This window comes from Tenrec ecaudatus, chromosome 5, assembly GCF_050624435.1.
Source record: "Tenrec ecaudatus isolate mTenEca1 chromosome 5, mTenEca1.hap1, whole genome shotgun sequence".
Taxonomy (NCBI): Eukaryota; Metazoa; Chordata; class Mammalia; order Afrosoricida; family Tenrecidae; genus Tenrec; species Tenrec ecaudatus.
Genome location: NC_134534.1, coordinates 150632332 through 150648263, shown reverse-complemented (window position 1 = coordinate 150648263; position 15932 = coordinate 150632332). Strand labels below are relative to the sequence as shown.

Here is a 15932-nt window from a genome sequence, read left to right as displayed (position 1 = left end):
TTGACGGCACCTGACCAGAGCAATTAAGTAAAGCGTGGTCCAGGGACAGTTTGAACTTATCCAGTATACATTTGAAACCTTTGAATTTGGCCTTGAAACGGTGTGGAGCCCAGACACCCACGGGTTCCCGTGAGTTGGAGTCAATCAATGGAAACGGTTTCATTTTGTTTTGATCAAGCCACAGAACCCATGCAGAGAAAGAGTCTCAAAGCAGGAGAGGGCAACTGGTTCAACTGTTTGTTTTTTAAACTGAGGTATATTGGCCAGGTGCCCTGGTGGCATAGTGGGTTACATGTTGGGCTGCTAACCAAAAGGTGATCAGTTCAAACTCACCAGCTGCTCTGGGGGCAGAAAGATGAGGCTGTCCATTCCCATAAAGAATTACAGCCTCCGCAATTCAAAGGACCGCTGTACTCTGTGGGGTCACCATGAGTCAGAAGGAAGGTGAGAGTGTTTTAGCCAGGCAGGTAGGTGGCAGGGCAGACAATGCCAATGTCCTGAGAGGGATACCTGACTTAGACCCTTGGGGAGAAGGCAACTGTGCTTCCCACTGCCCCAGCATTTGCCCACCTCAGGCCTGGCGCAGACATAACTTTCCCCGCCCACCCTAGCGATGTCCTCTTCCTTCGGGGACAGGCAAGGTTCCCTGAACCATAGCAGGGCCTCAACTGCCCAGCAAAGCCAGCACAGACACAGGTGAGGACTGCAGACCTTCTTGGGCTCTGTGTCTAAGAGGCCACCTGCCCTCGACCTGCCGAAGCTTCTAGCCCTGACTGCAGGCCGGGTCATCAGCAGTAGGAGGTCTCACCGTGGAAATGGCCTCGAGGACCCAGCCATCGAGGTACAAGACTTGACCTCAAGTCCTGTTGCCTCTCTATTGTCACTTTTCAGAACCCCCGACCTCCCACCTTCTGTCTCCACCTAGGGGGTCTCAAACAGCCCTAGAATATATTGTAATTAAATTCATTCAACAAGTAGTGATAATACTAACAACAAGCCTGGGGCAGCATTTGTGTGCCAGGCACTGTCCTGTGTCGCTGCTTCAATCCTCACCCATTCTGGGGACAATGCTGCCATGTTTTACAGATTGGGAGTACAGAGGCCAGAAAGGTTAGTGAACTTGACCAAGTCATGCAGTGTGTTGGTGGCCAAGCTGGGACTGGAACCACGGCATCCAAGTCCTGTGCTCTTGCTGTGGTCACCAGGCCTGGGCCCTTGGCCTGTGCTGGACTGAGGCTGTGGGAGGGCACAAGGCAGGCACAGACCGGCTTTCACAGAGCCCCCGGCCTGGGCAGGGTACAGAAGTCTGGACCCTCGGGATCGAAACTCAAGCAAAACTTGCCAACATCAAGGTGAGTCCAACTGGTTCCTGAGACGGACTCTTTATGGGAGTAGAAAGCCTGGTCTTTCTCTCCCAGAGCAGCTGGTGGTTTCCAGCATCTGCAGCCAAAGGGGCAGGGGGCTGTGTTGGGCTGGGCAGTAAAGCCGTAGACGTGAGCTTGATACCTGGCAGGATCTTCAGGGACCCCTCAGTATCCTTGGTTGGTAACAAAGGAGCCCGGCCTGGCTTGGGATTTCAGCTTTTCCTCCCAGCCCCACCCCACAAGCTGCAGGACTGGATAAGACCCTCCCCCACTCTGAGCCTTCCTTGTGTGGAATGAGTTTTTGCTTCCCCCCACCCACCCACCCACCTACCCACCTACCTACTTTTCAGGTCTCTCTCCAAGTGGCCCCACCTTGGAGCCTCCATCCTGTGGGATGAGTGCCCCCCTCTGCCCATGGCTCAGCCCCCAAAGGGGCAGTCTGGAGCCTGGTGCCCAGCCCCTGTCTGCTCTCAGGCCAGCCCCACTGCACACTGTCCCACGGATGCAGGACAAGTTGGCCCTGCAAGTTTCCGTTGGGTCACAGGGCTTTGGTTCACCTACACGAGCGGAAAAATACTATGTCCCGTGGCAAGGCCTACTGGGCCACCCGCCAGAGGCCCACTGGCGGCGGCTGGCACCATCTCTCCCTCGGGGATCCCGAGGGACTCACAGACGATAGCTCTCAGGGGCTTGTCCTCGGAGCGGCAAATTCTGCAAAACAAAAGCAGCTCTCCGAAGAGGCAGCTTAGGTGGGAGGACCCGGTGTTGGTCACGGTTGACTTTGGATTTGAGAGAAGGGCAACAACATGTACATGCACCTGTATACGCACATACATGCGTACATGCTGTATACTTACCCACTCTCATATGCACACAGGCCTCTGTCTCTCAAACACACACAGAAATGTGAGCTGTGTCGCCAGATGGTTTGGCCTCACCCCCACCCCCACCGTTTGCCAGCCTCAGGCTGATGACCTCACCTCTCTGGGCCCTGGGCTTCCTCCGCTGGGAAATGGAGGTAAAAGTACTGAGTTGATATGTGCCATGCCCTTGGCACATAGGAAGTTCCACACGAGTCTGTTTTCAATACAGTAGAAACGTGAAAACAAGGAGTTGCCCGTACTCCCAGCCCCTGCCTTATGCCCTTGGCAGGGAGCCACTAGCGGCAGCCTGGACTGCCCAGCCCATGGGGGCCCAGCTGGCTTTGAAGTGGCCATCCTCTGGGGACTGGCCTGCGGGCGCTTTCAGCCACTATTGTTTGGTAGCCGCCGGGCGTGTCACAGCCAGCAGGGCCCCAGAGGTGGACACTGGTGGAGGGAGGGCGCCTGTCTACAGGAAGGGCTGGGCAGGCTGTGAGGTCAGGCTGGTGTTACTGCACCCCCTTGCAGCCTTTCGAGGGCTTCCTGAAGCCTGTCCTGCCCTCCCCCACTGCCTACCCCCGCGGGGTAAGTTAGGAGGGCTTCCCACCCTCAGAGGACAGTGAAGGGTGCTGGGGAACCTGAGGGGAAGGATGTCCAGGGCAGGGTTCGGGGCCCACTCTCAGCTGTGTAGGATGATCCCAGCAATAGCAATGGCTGAGGAGCCCTGGTGCCCTAGTGGCTCTGTGTTGGGCTGAGGATCGCAAGGCCAGCTGTTCGAAACCACCGCTCACTCCGTGGGAGAGAGGTGGGACTTTGTACTCTTGTGACGAGTTACAGGCTCAGACACCCGCAGGGGCAGGTCTGCTGTGCCCTAGAGGGCCACCATGACACAGAAGCTTCTCGGTGGCTGTGGGTTTTGTTTAGTAACGTCTGAGTTTTCTGGGCTGCACTCTGTGTGCCAGGCTGGGCGTGTCCTCTCATTATCCCCATTGCACAAACTAGGAAACTGAGACCAAGGCACACACATCATCGGCAGATCTAGGTGGCCCCAACTCGTCCTCTCAACGACTCACCTTCTCCCTGAGAGTGACAGAGCTCAGGGAGCCTCAGCCCCCCACCCCCAACCACACCACAGCTGCACACTAGGGTATTAAGATCTTGTAGCTAGCCAGCTGCTGCTCTCAAAATGAGACCCAGGGCTCTCAGCCCCAGCAGGTGGGAAGCCTGGCCTCATTTGGGCTATTGAGAGAATCAAATATACGGCCAGACACGGAAAGAAGGCTTTGACTAACAGCTCACCACTCTTTCTGCCTCTTCCATGTTGTGTGACCCTGGCCAAGCAGTGAGACTCCTCTGGGCCCCCATCACCTCACTTAACACAGTGGAAACAGTGGCCAAACCTGTGTGAAAGAGCTGATGGCTGGATTGAGGGATTGTAGACGGTACAGCGCAGGCACAGGGCCAGGCAGAGTGAACACTCAGTAAGTGGTGACCCAGACAGAGCATAAGAGCATCCATCTTGCCCTTTACCAACCCCCCTATCTGCTGCTTTCTACAGAAAGGGATTGTGGCTGGGCAGTCTGCTCTGTGGGGGGCTCCTAGGTGCTCCCAGCATGTGCCCACATGTGTGTTCTGCAGGGCACAGAGGTGCTGTGCAGGGCAGCTGGAGGTTGTTGGGGATGGGGAGGGCAAGGCACACTTTCCTCCTACTCTGTATGTGTTTTTTCTCTGGTAAAACAGACTCACTCACCCACCACATAGCTGTTCTTCCCTCCTGGCCCCCAGGATCCCCAAGGCCCTCAGAAGTAGCAGCCAGAGGGTTTCAGAAGGCCACCATAGACTTTCTGCCCGCACCCCCTGGTGAATGTGTGCTCAGAGCAAGGTGTTCAGCCCTCCAGGGGCCCCAGGTTCAAGTGTTGTCCTCGGGGATCTGAGCAAGTCCTGGAGGCCGGCCAAGCCTCAGGTCCTCCTCTGAGCCCCTCCTGAGTTTCCGGAGCAAGGGAAGCACCCTCCCATGGTGGCCTCTCATCATCATGGTACGATGGTTTCGGCTAGTCCGGTGCCCATTTTCCACATGAGGAAACCGAGTCCCGGGGAGGTTAAGCAGCATGCACAGGGTCCATCAGCAAGGACTGTGTATTGTTCCGCTGGGCTTGTGACGGAGGTGGATTTGAGCCGAGGGCCCTCCAAGTGATTGTGCTGCTGCCCTATGGACCAGAAGCGGCCTGGCTTGGGAGGGCCCTTTGTTACGCTCAGCTGAATAGTGACTCCATGGCAGCACTCTGAGATGAATAAGCACTCAGGAGGCTTTGTCATTCACTCTTGGTAAATGGGAGGCAGAGGCGAGTGCAGTGCGGGATTCGAGTTACAAGCAGGACAACAGAAACCTGCCCAGGTGGCGCAGAGGTTTGGCCACAGGGAGCCCGACTCTAGAGCCCATGCCTGGGAGCGTCTGCCGCAGGCCTGAATCCTTGTATGTCCCTGCAGGTTGTCTACATCACAGCCACGTTCCCGTTCATCATGCTCCTGGTGCTGCTGGTCCGCGGACTTACACTGCCAGGGGCTAGTGCCGGCATCAAGTTCTATCTGTACCCCAACATCACTCGCCTTGAGGACCCCCAGGTACTGCAGGCCGGGAACCCTACCTGTCCTCCCCACTCAGGGCTGGGCTAGTGTAGGACGGGGTGGGTGCTGAGGGTAGCTGGTAGCGTCATGCCCCATGTCCTTGGTGTACGTGCGGAGTTAGGCTGTCACCCTGGTATTTTTCCTTTGGGCCTGTGATGGCAGCGGTTGTTCCCAGGAGCGTCCGGCCTTCCCAAAGGGGGTGGGGGTGGGGGTGGCTTTTAATATCCGAGCTCTTGTGGCTGGCTAGTTAACAGCATCTTCCCGAGGCCTTGTGCCTGCTATGGGAGAGGAGCTCGGCCCCAACCTCTGCCTGCCAGTCTGAGAAGGGCAGGATTCATGGTTAATGACCCCTTGAGAGGTTGAGGTGCAGATAGATCTGCATGACATGTCCCTGCTGGTGCTCTGCTCTAAGCCCTGAGAGGTGATATGGACCTGTTCAGAGGACCTTTTGTCCCAGGTGCCTCCCAAGGTCCTGTATCTAGTCAGGGCCCCTTCCACCAACCTCCCTACGGAGGACAAGGAGAGGGGGCAGGCTGGCTGGCTGCATCAGAGAAGAGCTGGGAAGGCAGTTGGTGGCCATCAGGAGCTATGTAGTGAAGGTCCTGGAGAACAGCAATGTGTGTAATCTGTAGGGAACCCCCCCCCGCCCCCGTTCCATCCCGGAGATTCCCCAGACACTAAGAATAAAAATAGCGTGCACCACAGCACGTCTTCCCACCTGGGGAACAGCTTGGGGAGGCAAGACAGTGGAGCCTGTTCTACAGATGTGAACATCGAGTCCCAGAGAGTGATATTTTCTTGGCCAGGAAGTACTTTCCCAGGGTTGGAATTACGGGTCTACCTGCTCGCCAAGCCCAGCCTCAATCCTGATGATGAATGACTGGGTAGTTTCTCCGACCTCGGGGGCTCCTTGTAGCTCAGCACTGTCTAGAAAGGCGCCTTGGGTTCCACCAGGAGGGTTCCGGCTCCATTCACTGAGAAGATGCCACCGCCTCTTTTCCCTTGGGCCCTGGGGCAGAGGTGCAGAGTGATGCCTTGGGAGGTTCAACCCCAAGCTGTTCAGGACCGGGTGGCCAGGCGTCCACACGGCCTGCTCTCTCTCTCTCTCTCTCTCTCTCTCTCTCTCTCTCTCTCTCTCTCTCTCTGTCTCTCTCTCTCTCTCTCTCCCTCCCCCTCTCTCCCCCCTTCCCCTCCCCGTCCCCTGGTGCCCACGTAGGTGTGGATTGATGCTGGGACTCAGATCTTCTTCTCCTATGCCATCTGCCTGGGGGCCATGACCTCGCTGGGAAGCTACAACAAGTACAAGTACAACTCGTACAGGCAAGTGTTGGCCCAGTGGGGCCTGGTGCATCTTAGAGATGATGATGATGATGATGTTGTTGATGATGATGATGATGTTTAAAGAAAAAGAAAGAAGTAGGGAGCGTGGCTTCCTTGTGCTGTGAATTAACTTGCTCCCTGACATATGTGTAACTTAGGGACTGTATGCTGCTGGGATGCCTGAACAGTGGTACCAGTTTTGTGTCTGGCTTCGCAATTTTTTCCATCCTGGGCTTCATGGCACAAGAGCAAGGGGTGGACATTGCTGATGTGGCTGAGTCAGGTATGGTGATACCGGTGGCAGTGGTGGTGGGCACTGCCACCTAGTGTGTGAGCCAAGTACTGCAGGCATGAAGCCAGATCCCAGGGGGACCTGGGGGGTGGGGGGACACCCCCCACCACCAGAGATATTTCCCCCGGATAGAAAAGGGTACAGCAACTAAACCGGAAACATTTCCATTGCAATTTTGCCCAGGGAGTCACAGGACCATGGGGGTGTGGTGGGTGGGGGTGTGTGGTTACATTTGGGAACTGCTTAGCTTTCTACCTGCTCCTGGTCCTTCCCCTGTCCCCGCTCATTCCCCCATTTCCCAGCAAAGGCCTGGTTCCAGCTGTGAACCACTCTCTGAATGCAGGTCCTGAGCCAGCCACCAACTGGCCGCCTTCGCTTCTGTATTTTGCACTTTGCCCCCAGCGTGCTCCCTCGATGTGAACCTTTTCACTTGCCCGTTACAGCATTGGCTGTTAGTGAGTGCCTGCTCCATGCCAGGCACTGTGCTGGGCACTGTGGCCCCCATGGGGATGAGGCAAGGGAAAGAGATGGAGCGTGTGGCAGGGGGAAGCTCCCTCGGGCTGTGGTGTCTTAGCGCAGTTTTCGGCAGGAGCCCATTTGGAAGTAGGTGGAGGATGCCATGGCCCCAAAGAGGTGGGCCCTTAGACAAGAATTCCCAGGAGCCCTGGATCACAGGGTGGGGGCAAGGAACCAGAGTTTCAGAAACATGGAGTCTTATAGAGAATGCGGTACCTTAGGAACCTGGGGTCTCCCCGCTCCAGTAAGGTGACCCCAAGGATGATGGTGGTTTTCTGTGCTAGAGTCCCAGAGCCTCCGGCCCTGTGGATGCATACGTCTTTGGAGCCTGTAGGTTTAATGCTGCAGGGACTCAAATATGGGATGCAGAACATGAGGTTCCCCAGGATTCTCAAAAAATCCACGTTTGCATCATCTCCGCCCTTCCCCAATATCCCATTTCCTTAGGGGGTGATTGTCGGTGGCCTCGAAGGTTCTGTTACCCCTCCCACCTCCTGATTTCCCACCATCTCTCTGGGGCCTTGAGCCAAGGCTAGGGGAGCTCCAGGGACCACCATGGCCCACAACTAGCCCCAGCTAGACCCCCCACAGCTCCATCCCTGTCCTCATTAGTCTGTGTGTGAAACCCGAGGTGGAGTCTGGTTTAGTTCCCAGACCTAGAGCTCAAACATTGGAGGCTCCTTGACTGTGCCTTCTGATGCACAGACTGGTGACCAGAGCGCAGGCCCTTCTGCTTCCCCACCTTACCCTAGAAATATGTAAAGTAAGTTCCTGAGGGTCAAGCCTGCCCTTCTCCTCCCCTGGCAAATATTACCTGTTGCCATGACAACCTGAGCTCTGGAAACCCCACCCCACGCATCCTTCAGTCGGGCCTTTGGTCCCATACCGGTGAGAGCAATTGGAGGTGGAAGTACCCATGTCCACCTGGGTATGTGGCAGTTAGAATGGAGAGTGGGGGACCTGGGAGAGTTCTGACCATCTTGAAGTAGCTTTCTTCCGGCCAACGGTTTGCAAACCAACCCTGGTTGACGGCATCGCCAGGCACACAGAGCAAACTTGGTGGTGTGACAAGATATATAAATCTAGAAGACACGTCTTTCTCCGTGGACAGCCACATGCACACACACACACGTGCGTTTGTCGGAGTTTTTTTCTCCTGTCCACTTCAAAGAAGACCTTGCCATTTCTTCCCCAGCCCAGACACCAAGGGCGATTCTTTCTCTCTCAGACTCGCTGCCGGGCCTCCCCTCAGGGAGAGCGCTCCAGAGGGGCTCCAAGTGACTGCATTCTTTCACTTGGACTTCTCTCGAGAGAAAGAAGCGCAGGCCTGCTCCCACGGGGGGAGGGGAGGGCTTGTAAAGGGCAAAACTGAAATACAGAACCGAGCAAATTGGGAACTTCCGATGCCCAGTGGGTGGGGTGGCAGGGGACGGGGAGGAGGGCCCATTTTACATCTGTCTCACAGGACTTGATCACCCTCGGCGATACGCCCCCAGGCAGCGTATCCCGGGGGCCTGGACCAGCCCGGGTGGGAATGCCATGCTTTCCATTTCCACTGGGCTTTTGATCCCAAAGTTATTTTTGGTCCACGGTGTCTGCGGTCAGGTTTTTTTCCTCATCCCAACTCTCTCCCCTCCCATTTGACCTCTTGGGCAGCCCGGGGGCCAGTGAGAGCCTCCTTTCTACTGCTGTGACTTTTTATTACCTCCATGGGACCAACTCCTCTGGAAACTTGGAGACATCCCTGCTGATCAAGTTCCCCCAGGGCGAGGGAACTGTGGACCGTCAAAGGAATTTCTCTGCCCCCTTGTGAATGTTCACGCTGCGTACTGCGGTCTCTGGTTCCAATTTATGTCAACGTTTTGGGGGGGTTTGTTTTTAATTCTTTTCGTAAGTCATTCATTTGGTTCTTTCGATGGTTTGCTTTATAAAACCTTCTCCAGTTCCTGTTCTCCGACCCCTTTTTGTTTCAAATTTTTGGGGTTTTTTTTTTTAAGTTAATGGATTTTACTTTATTTTGTTGTTACTTATTTTCTCTAGCCCCGGCCAGTTACGCCAGTGTGGTGCTGCTGCTGACTACAAATGGACCCGTGGGTCTCTTTGTAACTAAATCCTTGCCCTTGGGGGGCTTCTCGCGGGCTGGGCGGGCGGCTAGGGGATAGGAAGAGACGCGTTTCTGGATTTCAGGGCAGCCCTGAGCCTCCCTTTCAGAGTCTCTTCTTCTTGAAAGCAAAGCCCCCTTTCTAGAGAAATGTCTTCAGCCTCTGAGGACCTGAACACAGGAGGCTCCTTGGGGGTCCTCTCCAGAACCAACCCCTCACTTTAAGATGGGGGACCGGAGACTCCAAGGGGGTATGTGGCAGAATAATGAGGAAATAGGGGCCCGAGGACCTGGATCTAGGCCTGGGTTTAGGATCTTCACTTCCCACAGTTCCCTCCAGGTCGGACTCTGGGCAGGTCTAGCCCTGCGCTGTCTTCAGAAGGATGCCATGACCCTTTGGGGGGGTGGGGGTTGCGGTACGCCTTGCATTCTTTGTCCTTCCTGCCCATGCAGTGGTCAGCCGTTAAGTCAAACATAGAAGCCTCCCGCTTGCAAATGTGGGCTCAAGGGGGTCCGATAACAAGACCGCTCACCCTTTCTTCCTTCCAGCCAGAAGTTGACATGACTGGCTTGGTGGGGAGCCCTCCCTTTTCCAGGCCCAGGCTCGGTCCTGTGTTTGCCCCGCCCAGCCCCATAGCACCATAGCGTTCTTGGGAGGCTAGTGTGCATTGAGGCCTTTGTGCTGTGTAGGAGACAGATGCTAAAATGGGGTCCTACTCAGCCCCTCTGTGCCCCCCACCTCACCCCAGGCAGACGCTCACACCCGGCCCCTCCCACCCCACTTTGGGATCAGCCATCTGTGTGTGAGCCCCAGTGTCAGGGACTCAGTGGCTGACCGCTTCCTCCCTGTCCCCCCTACCCCCTCCCTATTTTCTCTCCTCTAGGTCCTGGCTTGGCCTTCATTGCCTACCCCAAAGCTGTGACGATGATGCCGCTGCCCACGTTTTGGTCCATTCTTTTTTTTATTATGCTTCTCTTGCTTGGACTGGATAGCCAGGTAGGTTGCTGGCTTGGGGATTGCTCCCAGGGTGGGGCTTGCAGCAGGGGAAGCTGGCTTCGGGAAAGCCTTCTTATCTAGGCTGGGAGGTAGTCACTCGCCTCCAGTGGTCTGCGAAGGGTCATCCGAGTGGCCAGCAGTGGAAATGTCGCCAGACTGCTGAAGAGTTTACCAAGCTGGTGGGGGGCGGGAGGTGGGGGGGAGTTGGGTTTGCAGATGGGCAGGACAAGGAGAGGATGGAAGCGGGGAAGGTGGGTTACGGTAGACCCAGGACAGGGGTAGACTTCAGGGGAAAGGTGTCTGGGGACACTTCCAGGCTGACACCATGACAAGCAGCCTGAGAAATCTAAACCCCACTGAGAGTTCGGTGCTTCCTGGAATAAGTGAGGGAGGAGACCTTGGTAATGCCCCACAGTGAAAGCTCTCAGCTGCTAACCGAAAGGTTTGAATCCACCAGAGGCCCCTCGAAGGAAAGGCCTGGTGTTTCCTGAAACTGCGCCCTTAGAGCCCAGTCCTGCTCTAACCCAACTGGGGGCCCTGGGAGCCAGACTCCACTCAACTGCCGCTGGCCCCTGACTGATTTCCTTCCAGGAAAACACTTTTGTCCACCAAATGCTAGCTCTAGGCATCCCACTCTATCCTGACCTGTTCTCTGATGGTTGTGGATTTACCCTCCCCAGCAGGACTCCTGCTCCGCTGGGGCGGTTGCCTGCCATTCTGAACTCCTCCTCCCACCTCCACAGGGCTCCACCGCACTGCTGTGTGACTGGGCATGTGTTCTACCGTGAGCCTCAGTCACTTCGTCTGGTCAACAGCATGACTGTACCCTTCTCACCGGGGTTGTGAGAACCTGTGGCCTGCTTACAGAGCGGCCAGCTGCAGTCGGGGAACCATTGACATGAACTACCCGGTCCCCTTGCCCCGGAAGGATGTGTGTTTGATTGGAACGGCCTTAAAAACAACTGGCTAGACCCACAAGCAGGATTTCAGGAGTGGGGCTTCAAGATGTTCAGGGGAGCAGCTGCCAGCCTAGTCAGCCGCCGTCCCACAAGGGTGACTGTCTGTGGCACGTCTCTGGTTATGAGAGACTCAGCCTGTGGCATAGTTCAGGAGAGAACTTTGCTCCCCTTCTCACGGGAAATCACCTGCAAAGGGCAGGTCCCGAGAGAGCCAGTTCCGGGTAAGAGGAGAATCTTAAAAGATCAAACCGAGGCACAGGATTCCAGAAAACAACGAGGCGAGGTGGTCAGGCAAAGCAAGGTCAAGAACTGAGCACAGGATTTGGCAAAGAGGGACAGGGATTAGCGGAGAAGGCCGAATGGAAACATTTGGGAGGCTGAGAACAAAATACTTGTGCAGTTGTTGACCAGCTTGAGCTGTGTAAACAGATAAGGGGGTGCTGTTAATCATCCCCAGATAAGGAGTTCGGCCTTCAGATGGCCCCAAGCGATGGCTTTTAGAACTTCTTCAGGAGCTCTAAGTAAAAGAGGAAAACAAAACCTGAGAGGTTTAATAAGTGACAAGACGTGACATCTTGAGCCCAGAATGCAGGGCTCTGCGCCCTGAGCAGAGGGATCTACGTAGACTTCCTCTGAGGGCGGGGTGCTTGGGTCTGCATGGGGATGCCCAGTGCAGGCCAGCCTGTGCCCCGAGAGCCTCAGTCAGCGCTCAGAGCCAACCTGCTGCGTGGGTCCTGGACCAAGACGTGGAGAGCTCAGTGTCTCCTTGAGGACTTCCCAGGTGCTCCAAACAGTGAACACCTTCAGCTGCTAACTGGAGGAAGGTCAAGGCTTTGAGTCCACCCAGAGGTACCTCAGAAGATAGGCCCAGGGATCGACTCTACCACCCCCTACCCCCTACCCCCCAAAATCAGGCCTGGAAGATTCCTGTGGAGCTTAGTTCTACTCCAATGCCTGCAGCATCAGAGCTGACTCCATGGTAACCGGTTCTGTTCCCTGGCAGAGTAAATTAAAGCAGAGGGACCTGAGGCCTCATCCAGCCACTTAAGGCATGGAACCACAATGTGACCTTGGACCTGCCTGTTCCCAGAACCCATCCCTTTAGCTGCTAGTCTGTCAGCCTTGCCTGTGACTTCCCACAACCGTCCCTTTGACTCACTGAGATCCCACGCCACATCAGGTGGAGGCCTTGCACCTGTGTGGTGGTCCAGCCAGCGTGAGCCTCTCAGGAGAGGAACTGCTCCTCCTGGGGCCCTAGCTCAGGGGAGCAGCACTTGGGGAGTTGCATGGTGGTTTTCTTAGAGGGGGCAGAGAAGTCATTCCAAAGGAGACAGGTGCCTCTTTACATCCGGGCTGCCCATGGGACACAGGAGAACTGAGCTGGAGCTCAGCACTGGGAAGCTCCCCTCATGGTGGTGCGTCCCTGCTGTCACCCTCATTCTTGGGATCGAACCCTTCATATGCACAGGGAGGCCCGGAGGGCTCAGAGTCCGAATCCCTGCCCTCCCTGTGGACGAGCCAGGTGTGAAGCCCAGCCATCGCCCTTTGTGAGCAGCCACCGCTGCCTGTCAGTGGAGGCGTGAACAGGTTTCCAGGTAGCTCTTGCACTAAGATGAGCTATGTAGAAAGGCCTGGCCATCTACTTCCAAAAGTAACCCCCTGGGTTACCAGGGACCAGGCTGCAATGGCTCACAGGGTTGCCTGTATTGTGTGCCTGCTGTGCCCGGGGCCTCCACGTGTTCTGCAGAGGCCGGTGGGACAGCAGGCAACACCATGAGCCAGCTGCTGCCATTGCCAGTTCACTCTGAGGATTCTGTGTTCTCCCTGCATCCCCCCAGAGTCCACCGGAGCCTCCTAATATACAGGAAGGACACGGGGCTTCCTGAAGGGCCCTTGCATTTGCACCTCGGAGCAAGGTGGGGGCAGAGTCCCTTGAGAAAGATACGCCCTTGGGAGCCAGTGGTCTGTGCCGGGCTTGGCCCTGAGTTACCTGTGAATTCGTTTCTTGAATTCTCCATCACAGGAGAGGAAAAGAGCCGTTGGTTTTAATTCCTGCTGTAGCTTCAGGATACAGCTGAGCTGTGGCTTTGCTCTATTTCAGTTACTACCATAGGTCCCAAACCCATTCAGTTGACATCCCTGTCCGGGTCACAGTAATGACCCCCTTCTAAAAGCCTTTGGCCGGAATGTCTTTGCATTCCTGGCCACAAAGTGTCCTCTCCCAAGCCCACATGAGAGGTTTTCTCTCCCCGCTTTCCCACACTCCTTTGATGACCCTGTAATGTGTCCTCAAGGGACAAGTGGTTAGGTTTGTCTGATGGGGTGCTGAGAGGACACCCTTCCCCCAACCCCCTCCCAGAACAAGCCACAAAGGGGCGAGGCACTGGCATTTCAACATGGAAAGCAATCTGATTGGCTGGCAGGACGGGCTGGCAGCAGCCATCCAGATGTAAGCGCCAGGCTTCGTGCCCTTTAGCCTGGCACTTCCACCTCTTAGTTTGTGTCACAAACAGCACATGCCTGAAGGTGCCCAGCAAGAGGCAGAGAACAAGCCCAGGCTCAGTCCTTCGGGGAGGGGTAAATCTCCTGGTGCTGTCGCTCTAGGAAAGACGAGGCAGCTCCTTGTAGAATAACGGGGAACCATCCCCCAGATAGCTTGTCTGTCAGGTTAACAGATAGATTTGGGTCACCAGGTTCTGGAACTAGTTCTAACAAGCCCCCGAGGTGAGGGTTTTCCACATCTTTCTGGGAGACGTGCACAGCACTTGGCTCACATGTGTGGGCCTGTGGGTGTGCACACCCCCCTGAAATGTTCTCTCATGACCCCATGAGTCCCAAAGGGAACCTAAAGAGCCCCTTTGGTTCCCCCGATGGAGAAACAGACCGGGCTTGCTCTGGGGCACCTAGTTATTTTGTGCCAAGGCCACGTACTCATTTGTCATGTAGTTATTGATCCCGGAGCAAGACAGCCAGGGTGTGGAAACAGGCATGTCACCACCTTTGCCTTCAGAGGGGAGGCTGCCCTGAGACACCTGCCCTGAGGTATCCCGGCTTCAGGGATGTCGTCGTTCTTGAGCGGAATCTTAACTCCCGGGGGGAAGGCATTGTGGGTGCAGGAACAGCCTAAATGAAGCCGTGTGTGCGAGATTTGGTAAGCTGCGTGTCCATCCGAGTCATCCTAAACAAACAGGGCCATGTGCGCCCAGAGGTGCCCCAGGGAGGGAGGCCTGGTGGTTATGTCCCCTCAACCCCAGACGTTGAAGACTTCGGGAACACAGATCCACCATTTCTTTTGAGTCAGGGCCCCCTCATTGGCAGCGAGGTGTGGTGTGCCAATGCAAGGGAAGCTCCCAAGAATAGCACTTTCAACTCCCCCTGCAGGGATGGCTGGAAGGACCAGGTGCACACGTTTGGGTGTGTTCCCATAGTCCTATTCCTCGCCACCACCCCATCTCAGCCCCAGCCACACTGCACAGGTTCAAGTCCCTCCCCTGAGCAGGCGGTATCGGTGGGCATCTGACACTCAGCTGCTCTCTCTTTCTCTCCCCCCTCTCCTTCCCTTGTCAGTTTGTTGAAGTTGAAGGACAGATCACGTCCTTGGTTGATCTTTACCCATCCTTCCTAAGGAAGCATCGGGAAATCTTCATTGCCCTCATGTGTTGCGCCAGCTACCTGCTGGGGCTGACAATGGTGACAGAGGTAAGTGGCTTGACTACCCTGCCCCCCCCCCCATCCCCCGTGGGGCTTGGCTCCCTGATAGGCTCTCAGAGCAGTTGGGGTCCAGTCCTGACCATGACTGGAGGCAGGAGATGGGTGGGGCAATCACTTGACCCGACCAGCTCAAGGCCCCTGCTCCGGCCAGGAAGCTCAGGACCCAATGGCCAATGCACATGTAGCTTGTGCATCTCCCAAACTTACCCTGCCCCTTCTCCAGCATAACAACCCCCGTCTCCCTTTTACGCTGGAGACCCTCTGTCTTCTTGTCCTGCCTCCAGCTGGAATGCATGGGAACAGCATGACTTTGGGCAGCTGCCCTGCCCACAGGGAAAGCAGGTGGGCGGGGTGGCTATTTACAGGGGCCAGTCCCATAAAGACTACCGGCAGGTAGTGCCTGAATCAACACCTTATTGCAGACCCTGTATGTAAGCCTAGATCTCTGCTGTGGAGGGTGTGTGGCTGACCAGGAGGGTGTGCTGTTCAATGAGTCAGCTGAGCCCGGAGAGAACTGGATTCAGAATGCGAAGGGAGCAGGAGGGTGGGAGGCGTCAGTAGGTCCGCATGTCTATCAAGAGACCAGTGTGCTGAGAGAGAGAGAGATGATGATGGAATTAAGGTTGAGTCTTAAAATCAGGCTGAGGCACATTTCTTCCTACAATCTACCCCCCCACCCCATATTCTCCAACGGAAGGTTGCATTTAACAATCACCCTCAAACCTTAGTCACTACTCTGCTTACCAGAAGTTAAAAATCGGTGTGTTATCCCCCACCCCACCCCCTGAGATGTTTTCAAGAAAACTTTCCATAAAGTCAGCTGCATGCACTGGGCTGGATGCCACGAAGTCTTCCATGTCTGCTGGGACTGGTGTTAGGCACCACCTTTAAAAGCAGGCTTAGTGAAGTCACTAGTGTTGTTTTATTTTGTTGGGTTTGTTTTTTTTTAGGAAACATCTTGTTTTGCATTCATTTTTCTGTGTGTTTTTCATGAGATTTTAAAAAGGTGAGGTGGAGCATCGAGCTATGTGTATCTTCATACTGCCTCGCCACAGCTGTGCCTTGTTTTCCTCTTGGATCAAAACACAATGTCGTATTTCATATTGATATGCCAGAGCTCTTTCGATGTGAAGGGAATTCGATACCAACTAACAGATGCCCCTTCTCTGTGGCGTTCTTGCTCCCTA

General features: G+C 55.5%; 1 protein-coding gene across 4 annotated transcripts in view; it reads left to right on the top strand.

The window, feature by feature from the left end:
* Nucleotides 1-15932, top strand: part of SLC6A6 (solute carrier family 6 member 6) — a 97712-nt gene that overhangs the window by 65406 nt on the left and 16374 nt on the right. For all 4 annotated transcript variants that reach the window (XM_075550082.1, XM_075550080.1, XM_075550078.1 and 1 more), the window contains 5 exons: nt 4712-4846; nt 6066-6169; nt 6328-6452; nt 9963-10075; nt 14602-14733. In XM_075550082.1, coding sequence (XP_075406197.1) covers nt 4712-4846; nt 6066-6169; nt 6328-6452; nt 9963-10075; nt 14602-14733 — 609 coding nt within the window. The remainder of the gene's footprint in view (nt 1-4711; nt 4847-6065; nt 6170-6327; nt 6453-9962; nt 10076-14601; nt 14734-15932) is intronic.